We start from the raw sequence: 12,675 nt of genomic DNA on the forward strand, positions 1-12,675 counted from the left end.
TCTTCTTATAAATTAATATTATGGAGCTGCTGTTTAGAAGAACATCGTCTTCCGGGTCATAATACAGTGGTACCTCTACATACGAAGTTAATCCGTTCCAGGACCTTGTTTGTAAGTCGAAATGGTCGTATGTCGAGCAGGATTTTCCCATAGGAATACATTATAATTCCATTAATTCGTTCCACAGCCCAAAAACCTTCACTAAATCCTTAAAAAATACTGCTGGTACTATTACAAATGGCAATTACACATAGCAAAACAAATAAATTATAAATCAAAATCGGAATAATAATAATATTAATAATAATAATAATAATAATTCCTGTATTAATGTAACGAATCGGGTTCTAATGTGGCGGACGTTTTTTGCTGACCCTGAACGCACCGCGGTGCTGACGTGCCAGAGGCAGACCGGTGAGCTTGAGTTTCACTTTCACTTTGAATGTTTTCTTAACACCGTCAATTGCGGCAGACAGAAGGTGTTTTTGTTTTGAATAAGTTGTGAAATAAATGATAAAAACGTGGCGAAGCTGGCGATTTCTCTGGAGATGTTACCACAATAAGAATTGTCAGCTTAACTTATAAAGACTGGCGAACGATGGTCGGAGGAGGACCGTGGAGATTTATTGTTGAGCCATTTCACGGATGCCCACCCTACGCTCATATTTTTCTGTCATTTGCATCTTCATTTAGAAGGTAAGCGTCAACTTTTTCCTTGTTTCACCACCTGTACCAACCTTTTCTGAAACCAGTGTTGATTTGTCACACAAGAAAATCCGCCGTGCATTCGTCTGCGGTGCTGCCATTGTCGTCGTATTTCGAGCATGTCGTCGGATGTAGAAACAAATGGCGAGTCAAATTTTACGTCGGCTGTCGAAAAGTTCGTGTGTCGAAGCGATCGTATGTAGAGGTACCACTGTATTGGGTATATTTTGTTTTTCGACTTATGTTCAATAAACTAATATTGGAAAAACGGATTAAGGCTTGTTTTCCTTCATTCAAATACCAGTTTTTAATCTGGAAAAGGGAGACAATTCATTTCTCGTTTTTTTGTTAACATACAAAAAAAAAAAAAAAAAAAAGGAATTGGGCTCGTTTTCCGTTTTTTGGTTTCTCAAAATTAGAGGGAAAGACGAAAGGTACACGGACCCTTCTGTCTTACTTGAGTGCATTGTAGGAGTCAACACGGTATTGTCAAATAATTTAACATGAATGAAATCAATGATTAAAAAATCACACACACGCACACAAAAAATGTCAACTCGCATGGACACGGAGGTTTCTAAAGGTTAAAGGTCAGCCATGTCTTCATCCATCTGCACCGTCTGTAGTTTGGCGAGCTCCTTCCCCTCAACAGGATCCATGTCGCCACACATGGCCCGCACCATGTCACTCACGCCCGCCGGCCCCGTGCTGTCTGCCTTGTTCTCTGCTAGGCTCATGTAGTCATTGTCAATGCAGTGGCCCATCAGATGAGAGGGCCGGTATTCGCCGGGCTGGAGGTGGTGACCAGCCGGCGTGCTGACGCTAAGCGTGGTGTAAACCTCAGGGCTGGCGGCGCTGGCGGATACCGGGACTTGGCTGGATGGCGCCTCTTCAGAACCGGGGTCGGAGTAGCCCATCTGCCCACTCGGGTCCAAGTGGAGCCCGTGGTGGTACGTGGAGTAGACGCCTCCCTCCGGAGGTTCCTTCTTGATGGGCTGGTTCATGTTGCTCATACTGTAGAGAACAGTGCTATGGTGCAGGGAAGTCATCGTCAGCTTGTCCTGCTGCTGAAAGGAGTCATCGCTGGAGGAGCTCACCGCCACGTCGTTCAGAGCTATTGTACCTGTAACCAAACAGCCGTATGTCAACACTGAGAGTAAATCAGCTCTCACTTCTTATATTAAACAGACTTTAAATGTATAGAGGGTATGTTTCACTCATTGTTGTTTCAACAATGACGAGAACGTAAACATTTCGCTGATGACCATATTTTTTCATGATGATGACGAACTAAAAGTGTGTCTTTGATGACTGCAACATAACGAGACGGTTGCCAGTTTTTGTCTGACGAGAGCTCATTCATTTGACGTTCTGCACCTCCTCCCAACTAGGGTTGCCAACAGTCCCAGATTGCGCGGGACATTCTGGAATTCCACCCAAACTGTTGGCAACCCTACTCCCAACCCTCACCGGTCAAGTATTTACAGTATGATATCCTTCAAGCTAGGCTTACTCCAGGCTTGCTTGTTTTGAAACTCACGGTAAGATTTGTTTTCATACCTTAGATGAGTTAATATGCAATGTAGCTTTATCCCATAAAGGTCTGTGCTAAGTGATCATCACACTTGAAATGTAACTTGTAGTGTTAGCATAGCTTTCGTGTTAGCACTTAGCATGGTGAGCGTCGTCTTAAACTCTCGGGGAACTTTTTTCTACGTACAGTTCGTGGCGTCCAGGTGGGTATAATTTATAAGAAATAATGTACTGTTTTCCTGTCCAGTGTGTATTAACATCACCAAGTTGGTGTCGTCCTCTTATAATACAGTGCCTTGCAAAAGTATTCGGCCCCCTTGAATCTTGCAACCTTTCGCCACATTTCAGGCTTCAAACATAAAGATATAAAATTTTAATTTTTTGTCAAGAATCAACAACAAGTGGGACACAATCGTGAAGTGGAACAAAATTTATTGGATAATTTAAACTTTTTTAACAAATAAAAAACTGAAAAGTGGGGCGTGCAATATTATTCGGCCCCTTTACTTTCAGTGCAGCAAACTCACTCCAGAAGTTCAGTGAGGATCTCTGAATGATCCAATGTTGTCCTAAATGACCGATGATGATAAATAGAATCCAAATGTGTGTAATCAAGTCTCCGTATGAATGCACCTGCTCTGTGATAGTCTCAGGGTTCTGTTTAAAGTGCAGAGAGCATTATGAAAACCAAGGAACACACCAGGCAGGTCCGAGATACTGTTGTGGAGAAGTTTAAAGCCGGATTTGGATACAAAAAGATTTGCCAAGCTTTAAACATCTCAAGGAGCACTGTGCAAGCCATCATATTGAAATGGAAGGAGCATCAGACCACTGCAAATCTACCAAGACCCGGCCGTCCTTCCAAACTTTCTTCTCAAACAAGGAGAAAACTGATCAGAGATGCAGCCAGGAGGCCCATGATCACTCTGGATGAACTGCAGAGATCTACAGCTGAGGTGGGAGAGTCTGTCCATAGGACAACAATCAGTCGTACACTGCACAAATCTGGCCTTTATGGAAGAGGGGCAAGAAGAAAGCCATTTCTCAAAGATATCCATAAAAAGTCTCGTTTAAAGTTTGCCACAAGCCACCTGGGAGACACACCAAACATGTGGAAGAAGGTGCTCTGGTCAGATGAAACCAAAATTGAACTTTTTGGCCACAATGCAAAACGATATGTTTGGCGTAAAAGCAACACAGCTCATCACCCTGAACACACCATCCCCACTGTCAAACATGGTGGTGGCAGCATCATTGTTTGGGCCTGCTTTTCTTCAGCAGGGACAGGGAAGATGGTTAAAATTGACGGGAAGATGAATGCAGCCAAATACAGGAACATTCCGGAAGAAAACCTGTTGGTATCTGCACAAGACCTGAGACTGGGACGGAGATTTATCTTCCAACAGGACAATGATCCAAAACATAAAGCCAAATCTACAATGGAATGGTTCAAAAATAAACATATCCAGGTGTTAGAATGGCCAAGTCAAAGTCCAGACCTGAATCCAACCGAGAATCTGTGGAAAGAGCTGAAGACTGCTGTTCACAAACACTCTCCATACAACCTCACTGAGCTCGAGCTGTTTTGCAAGGAAGAATGGGCAAGAATGTCAGTCTCTCGATGTGCAAAACTGATATAAACATACCCCAAGCGACTTGCAGCTGTAATTGGAGCAAAAGGTGGCGCTACAAAGTATTAACGCAAGGGGGCCGAATAATATTGCACGCCCCACTTTTTTTGTTCCACTTCACGATTGTGTCCCACTTGTTGTTGATTCTTGACAAAAAATTAAAATTTCATATCTTTATGTTTGAAGCTTGAAATGTGGCGAAAGGTTGCAAGGTTCAAGGGGGCCGAATACTTTTGCAAGGCACTGTATGTGCTTGTCTTTCAATGTTCATTCCAAAATATAGGAAACCAATATTTAATTTTGGACTAAAAAATTTACAGACGAAAACATTTGAAGTAATCGTCAACTAAAACGAGTTTTGGTTAACGGAAACTAGGTGAAGACAAACGCATTTTGAAAGGAGTATTAAATGACTAAGACTAATATGCATTTTCGCCGAGGGGTCTCAGGCTCAAGCCGGCCGTTGCATATCTCCTACAGATCGTGTTGTTGTAGCCAAAGCCTGTGCTGCCTCACTAGCAAACTGCACTTTCGTTTTTTCCTTTTAAATTCCTCATGGTGTGGATTCTCTGCTCAATGTCAAAGTAAGTGTTGTAATGGCATATTCACCGTTCCCTCTTAGTACATTTCATGGCCTGTGATTGCCTGAGCCGTGTTTTCTCTACTCCCCGGCTGTGAAGATCAAGAGCGCCACAATGATGAGTGATGGTGACTTGTTCTTATTCATCTCTGGGCTGTTCAAAGGAGCAGCACTCTCCTCTCTCTGTCTATGTTGCGTCTCTTTTCCCAGCTTTGTGTTTCGCGTAGCATAAGCCAGTTTAACCACAACCATGAGTAAAGCAGCTCGGATTGAAAATTTCATAGCAGTTCTTTTAGTCACTACCAATGACGTGATGGATGTCTTTGATCTAGGAGGGTTGGCAGCGATCATTTGCTGTGGCGATAGGCGTGCAGAAACATGATTGGATATATATGCTACAAGACTATAAGTAGCATTACGTAGTAATCACGACAAGGGATGTCAATCACCAATTTCATGACCATACAAAACAATGTTGTTGCTTTAGAAAAAAAAATACAATATTTACCGATATTGCAAAATCTGTCATCAAATCGATTCGATTCCAGGACCTTGGATCAATTTAATACCATATTACCTACACATTTAATCCAAAGCAAATGTTGATGTTTTTAACAATTTTGCAGCTGAAGCATTCTAGATTTTTTTTTTTTTTTTTTTCATTTTAATCAATTTCGATTCAATTGTGCTTAACAAATCGATATATTGATCCAGATGACTATATTGCTACAAACTTAGTCACAATTTACTGAAGGGACACCCGAAAGCCCCTTTCAGAGTTATATCTCGCTAAATTCCCGTGTCAGATGACGCAGAATTTACCCATGTCATGGCTTTCAGACATGGGAATTGGACACCTTCAGACCATGTTGGCGACTCGTCGCTCTCTGTGCAGGGAAGGTGGGGGTGGGATTTTGCGACCCGGACATTACGTCGTTTTTGGTCGGCATCAACAGCAAAATAAACCACACATTTCCAAAGATGAACGATGGACTGTCTCTTCCTCACCTTTAAGATCCAGTAGCAAATTAATGTCGTGATGCTTCCAGTTTGATTTTGCTATGTTTCCGGTTTGCCGTGTTGATAATTGCAATGTTTGTTTACCGCTTTTCATCTTACCGCGAAGAAAAATAAAATGACGATAAGCCCGCCATAACAGTTAGGTCATCAGCCTTCGTGCTGTGACCCGGGAATTAAACGGCTGCTTTCACACATGCCACGTCCCGGGTAAATCCTGGACATTATACTACCATAGACTTCATAATGATATTAACAGGACACGGGGCGCGGGGCCGATTAGTAGGGAGCCTGCATTGTTGCCGTGGCCGTCAAAGTAGGAGTCAAAGAGCTTTTCTCGTTGAAAGTTCCTGTGAATAAATGCTTAAATCCCTGAATTCTTTATAGATATGGACGTAAACCAGTCTTGGTTATTGGCTAAAAGCAAAATAAAATGTGTAGTTAGCATTTATTTTACTTAAATATGTTGAAGTACGATGCTAGTCTGTCAGTCAATGTGGCAGCTGCCATCTGTAAACAGAGCTTTTCCGGTGAAAATTCTTGTGAATAAATGCTTAAATCCCTGAATTCTTTATAGACATGGAAGCAAAACAATCTCGATTCTTGGTTAAAAGCTAAAAAAAAAAATGTGCCGTTTGCATTTATTTTACGTAAATATGTCAAAGTACGATGCTAGTCTGTCAGTCAATGTGGCAGCCGCCATATGTAAACAGAGCTTTTCCGGTGAAAATTCTTGTGAATAAATGCTTAAATCCCTGAATTCATTATAGATATGGACGTAGGACAGCCTCGATTCTTGGTTAAACGCAAAAAAATGTGCAGTTATCATTTATTTTACGTAAATATGTCGACGTACGATGCTAGTCTGTTAGTCAAAATGGCGGTCGCCTTATGTAAACAGAGCATTTCCGGTGAAAATTCTTGTGAATAAATGCTTATATCCCTGAATTCATTAAAGATATGGACGTAAAACAGTCTCTATTCTTGGGTAAAAGCAAAAAAACTGTGCAGTTAGCATTTATTTTCGTAAATATGTGAAGAATGATGCTAGTCTGTTAGACAATGGGGCGGCAGCTTTACAACAAAGAGTTTTTTACGTTGAAAATTCTTGTGAAAAAACGAAAAATCTAATAATTACCTTGAATCCTCGAACAAATCACTCCTGAGACAATCCTTCCTGTTTGTATGCGGTAGAGCTTTTGTACTTTTTCAACATAAATCTGGCGTTGGCATGTGTCGCTGCGACCGACTGTAACAACTGTAATAACTGAAGTGGAATTTTTGTAGGATGGCCCCCTACTTGAAGGTCGAATCTGACCCGTCAATATCATTATGAAGTCTATGATACTACGACGCGACCTGGCGAATGTTCGTGTCATCTCCGTTTCAGTTGACCCAGGCAAATGCTTTCAGTCATAAGGGCTACCCTTTAAATCCCGGGATTTAACCTGAGTTCAGCGGATATCTGAAAGGGGCTTAAATGGAAGGAATACACCAGCTAACCAAGAGGAAATTATTAGGGAGGACAGGAATGACAAGTGTATGACAAGGGAGGTTGAGGCAACATGTTAATTCAGCATAGAGGTCCAATACATTTTGAATGGGAGGGATGGAACCAATCATTTTCAGCCATTGGGTTCAAATGGATTTGCCGTGAATGGCACTGGTGAATGAGTTCAAGTACAGTGTATAAACTAAAGTTTAACACGGCGTGATTTTTCAAAGAACCCACCTTGTGTGATTGAGGAGGAAGAAGACGAAGAAGAGAGCTGCAAGGGAGGGAGGCCAACATCGCTGTTGAGCAGCGAACCTCCATCGCCCTCAGACACTCCGCTAGGTACCTGCACTAGGCTGTAACCGCCCAGCGAGGAGCTGAAGGTCAGCACGGAGGAGCCTCCGTTCTGGGCTGCGATGGTTTGAACCCCTTCCAGCTTCACTTGCCCTCCGTTCGCACAGCCCGAATAGGAGGAGGCGTACTGCAGAGAAGAGTCCTCAGCAGAGCCTCCTAGTCCTTTCTCCTGCATGTCTGCCCCAGAGCCGCCCAACAGCACCCCTCCGGACGGCCTCAGAGAGTTGAACGCCAGAGGCTGGATGCCCAAATTGAGCCCGTTGAAGAGGATGTTCCCAGGTGAGTGGAGGTAAGACGAGCCGCCATTGTGAAACGTCGCCGACGAGGCGCTGTTACTGAGCAAGCTTCCGTTGTAGAGTCCCCCGCTGTTGGAACCAGAAGGCATTTTGATGTCCCCGATTTGCTGGATGACCACCCCGCCATCCAAAGACCCCGTTTGAATCGGGAGTGTCCCGTGAGTGATTACGCCGTCGGAGGAGTTTGAAAGAGGCCTTGGTGACAATTCTTCTTGACCTTTGGTGGATTCGTCTTCTGTGCTGTGGTTTCCATCAGATTCACTGAGAGGAAGAGAAGTCATAAGGTCATGAAACATACAAATCAGCGTTTTCGGCTGCCTGTTTAATTTTCATCTTAGTCTTTTGGAAGATATTCTTATTACTCTTATGAGCCGTTTACATTGCGATACCAAGACGCAACATTTGTGTTGTGGAATGGCGAAAACGGAAGGCGGAGACGCAAACTTTTGATTTCGGCCTCCAAAGCAGAACAATTTGAGTACGGGGATTGCTCCGCAACCATATGTATGGAACGCTCTCACTCCGATTACGTCAACACTTGCAGGTTTAGGGTCACTTTGGGCATGCGCAGTCGCTGCTAGTAAACATTCAAAACAACAAGCATAGTAGAACGAAGACTTTAATTGACAGTTTTTATAATATTTCTAATTCAAATAGGTATATTTTATGTTCGTGTTTTTGTGCCTTTTGAAACAAAAGAAAAACCTCGTGGACGCCATTGCTTAGAGTGGGCGGGTATGTTGTATCCCCGGCTAATGAATTTGTTGTCAAGGAAGTGCATCATTGGCTGTAGCCTTGGAAATCTGCACTGCCCCCTAGGACCTGGCATGAATACTACATCATTTTCACGTGGAATTGCGACATCGTTCGAATTGAGACGGAAACAAGACTGAACCACATAAATGCAAACATGAAATTTGTCTTATTCTTGGAGCCTCACCATGTAAACGGCCCATTAGTTATATTTAGTTATTTCAAAGTTAGTTTTTGTCCAGTTTTCATACTCAGAATGTTTTTTTCTGTAAAAATTCAAAGGTTTTAGTCCAAAAACAAATAAAGAAAATGGTTTCCAACAATTTGGAATGAACATTGACAGGCGAGCACATATTGTCTACAAGGACAACACCAACTTTGGCAGGGTTTTCCAATAGTTTTATATGCAAATGGAAGCACGGAGCACCTCTATTGTAAGCCATAGCCGGCAACAACAAACCGAAAAGAAGAGAACAGCAGTTTGGAAGGACTCTGCTCTACGCTAAAGTTGATGCTAATTCTAATGTGAATGCTGTACTAACTCTTTGAGTTACATTTAGTATGTGATTGATCACTGCGCACCGATCTTTAAATGTTAAAAGCAAATTGCATAATCTCTCTTGCCAAGATAAGAAAATTTTTACCATGTGTTTCAAAACAAGTCAGCCTAGAGAGCAGCCTGGCTTGAAGGACTTCTAACACAACCCAAACACTGCTACAATGCAGGCTAACAACACATTACAATAAGAAAATGTCACACATTGAACATATAATGGAAATTATGGCGCATTTTCATCTCACGATGACAATAAAGATTAAGTCTTGGGTGACGAAAACATAACGAGAAGAATGCCAGTTTTCGTCTGACGAGACAGGCTGTTTTAGCTCGTCATTGTCATGTCATCGTCATGAAAAATTATTCGTCAAGGAAATATTTTCGTTATTGTCATTGCTGACAAAAACAATAAGGGGTGAATAATTACTGATTGTTTAGATGTGTACATAATTTATTAAATCCATCGAGGGCCCTCAAATCAAATTGCTTGCCTAGCTAAATGCCCATGCTAATGTTATGCTCACGCTATGAGTTACATTTAGTCTGTGATGATCACTCAGCACAGACCTTCAAAGGCTAAAGCAACATTGCATATTCTTTCTTGACTACATATGACTACATATGAAAATTAATTTTACCATGAGTTTCAAAACAAGCAAGCCTGGAGCGCAGCCTGGCTTGAAGAACATCATTGCAGGGCAGCTTACATGAGTTACATGACCCAAACACAGCTAAGACACAGGCTTACTAACTACATGTACAATTAGAAAATGTCAAACATTGTGAACTCATTTGTCTCGTTATGTTTTAGTCTCCCAAGACACGTTTTTAGCTCGTTATCGTCTCGTCATCTTCGTTAAAAAAAACTGTTTGTCGATGAACTATTTTCATTATCGTCACCATTGGCGAAAACAGCATACATATACTGTATATTATGCAATCTTTAATATAAATGTAGGTTTTTGTATGATACATTGGGAAGGCCTTTATTTTTAGAAATTGAATTTTCCATGCTTTTCACATGTTGCGTGCAATAATCGGTGGTGGCTCGCATTTGTTGTTGTGTTATTAGGCTACACAGCTTTGAAGAGCAGGCTGTGCTTGGGAATGCGTTGCCCTCTTGCCTCATGGAGAGACGACCAGCGTCAACAAGCGTGCAACCATTTGGCGCAATAAATTCTAGTGTGATAAAAAACAGCCAGCAGTGCTGGTAATGGTGGTGTGACACAAAACAAATGGCTTCATATGTTCTATAGCCTCCACTTGGAATGAAACTATCATTTTACAACACCATTTAAAATGCTCTTGAGCAAACATTTGACAGTACTTATAAAAATTTGCAATGTTAAGTCATTGAATTTTGTAATGTGCTTTCTTAAGATTGAGTCTAACAGCTGCACCCCCAACCACTAAAGGGGAAAAACCTCCCTTAAACCCTCCTCCTTCTCCTCCTCCTCCTTAAGGAACAGATAACACAAGTGGGGCTTCCAGTGAATACACAAATTATATTTTGATTTTAGCGGTAGCCATCTTTTGTGTGCCGTATGGTTGTGTGTTTGTGTGTGAGAGCTGTTTTTCCTCGCAAACACACACGAAAATATTTTGACATTCAATAAAGATCATATAATATACAAAACACCCTCATTCAAGGCCCCTAGTTCGAAAGTAATTCAAACCGTAGTATGAGTGTGCGTGAGTATTATAGTTGTTTTCCACGCCGCACTTGAAACCGGATCTGAATGGCAACCAGTTCATATTTCAAAACACTGCAAACGTGCTCCACGCCTTAAACGTATATGCACATTTTCTATTTAACTGATTGACTGCCATTGACGGCTTTACATTGGATGTCTAGTGCCGTCAATGGCACCGAAACATGAGCGTTCGCAGCCGGAGCTGAATGGCAACCAGTTCATGATTCAACACTCCGCATACGCGCATTTTCTATCTAACTCATTGCATGCATTTTGAATGAGCGATTTGCTGCCACCCTCCCAGTCAAAATGGATTGGACGTCTAGCAATGTCAATGGCACAGAAACGTGAGCATTCAAAGCCAGTGCTCTTTGTTTAAATAATTTGCAACGTCTATTGTTGTTAATAACAGGAGTTAATTGTGAGTGCTATTAATGACAAAATATACAGCATATGCATTTGTGTGTGTGTGTGTGTGTGTGCGTTTTTTTTTTAATTAGACAGGAGATATTTGCAAATTGGAGAATTTAGCGCAAGGTGTTTTGTCCGCCTCACCTTTTGGACTGAGCCTCGGACGGGTTTCTGTCCCTCTGCCTCCTGTTCTTGAACCAGTTGCTGACCTGGGTCAAAGAGAGTCCCGTAATCTTGGCGAGATTGCGCTTCTCGGCCGGAGATGGGTAGCGGTTCTGGTTGTACAGATCCTTCAGTGCGTTCCGAGACCTCTCCTTGAAGCAGTACACCGTCTCCTCGCCGTCCCAGATAGTCCTGGGGAGAGGGTATTTTCTCCGGATCCTGTACTTGTCCACGGCGCCCAGGGGTCTCCCCCGCGCCTTCTCCGCCTCTGTGTAGCGGGCCTTGTACCACAGATCCTGCAGGAAGGTGTGGTTGGACGGGCCGAAGCTGTGGTTCTCCAGAATACTGTAGAGCTCCTGGTAGCGAGCCTGGTGGAAAGCGACGAGTGCTTGCGCTTTCAGGATGCTTTCGTTGCCGCGCAGCAGGTCGCTCTGGGGAAGGGACCAAAGGAAGCGGGCCAGGCGGTCCACGTTGCCCCCCTGCTGCAGAGCCTCGCACACGCACGCCACTTGCTCCGGGGAGAAGGCCAACGAGGAGGCGGCGCTCACCAGCAGCTCCGTGCGCACCGCGTCCGCGTTGGGCGCCGCTCGCTCCATGGACAATTCGGCCGCCTCCAGCGCCACGAGCTTGATGCACTCCCGCTTGTCCGCCTCCTTCACATTTTCCCTCTTGATGTCATTTGCTCTCGTCACTTCTCCGGCTGAAGAAGAGGACATTTTTTTTGGGTTGTTCAAGGCTTCCCTGGTCGAGTCACTCCTCCTCCCAGCTCGATCAGGTTACCTCCTCGCCATGCGAAGGCGATCGGATATCTGACAGCAGCTGTAAGTAGATACTTCTCCCTCTCTCTCTCTCCCTCTCGTCTCCCAACGTGACTTTTTACTCCACGCCGACTGCAAGTGGAAGGAGACACGCTGAGGTCTATGCGCGGACCAGCCACGCTATTGGACGCCGAGGGGCCCCGCGGAGGGGAGGAGCGACAGGGACTCCGATGTTTGCTTTTCAGCTGTCAGTCATGCGGACGAGCTGTACTGTATTGAGAGCTCACCTGGGCGATCTATGCCAGGCGAGCGCTTCTATGAGCGTGGGAATGAATTAGTCAGAAGGTTCCAATTTTGTATGTTTATAAGATAAGGGGCTAAAACAATCAGACAAACTTTGTGCGTCGGTATCAACCCTTTTCGGAGCTAGTGAGTATTTTTGGTAATTTATATATTTTCTAACCTAACCCAATAGAGAGCTGGCGTCCATATACATAGAAATCCGTTTGTGTGTGTGTGTGCGTGTGTGTCATGCAGGCCGCAATATTAGCATTTGGAATAAATGTGTGGACACCACACACACATTTTATCTTGATATATTTTTTGGTTAGTAAATAAATTTATAAGTGTATTTAATGCCCATGACAACAAAATTCACACAATTAAAATGAATAAAATCAAATACACTCAGGTTATGGCCTCCAAAAACACGCCAGATTAAAAAAAAAAG

General features: G+C 43.2%; 1 protein-coding gene across 1 annotated transcript; it reads right to left on the reverse strand.

The window, feature by feature from the left end:
* Positions 1–1,068: 1,068 nt before the first annotated feature.
* On the reverse strand, positions 1,069–12,024 carry six4a (SIX homeobox 4a). Its single transcript, XM_057859522.1, has 3 exons — positions 11,170–12,024; positions 7,199–7,872; positions 1,069–1,828 (listed from the first exon to the last, which is right to left on the reverse strand). Exons 1-3 carry the CDS (start codon positions 11,901–11,903, stop codon positions 1,290–1,292), a joined length of 1,947 nt encoding a protein of 648 aa, XP_057715505.1. The 5' UTR covers positions 11,904–12,024; the 3' UTR covers positions 1,069–1,289.
* Positions 12,025–12,675: the final 651 nt, after the last annotated feature.

This window comes from Corythoichthys intestinalis, chromosome 15 (assembly GCF_030265065.1).
Source record: "Corythoichthys intestinalis isolate RoL2023-P3 chromosome 15, ASM3026506v1, whole genome shotgun sequence".
NCBI lineage: Eukaryota > Metazoa > Chordata > Actinopteri > Syngnathiformes > Syngnathidae > Corythoichthys > Corythoichthys intestinalis.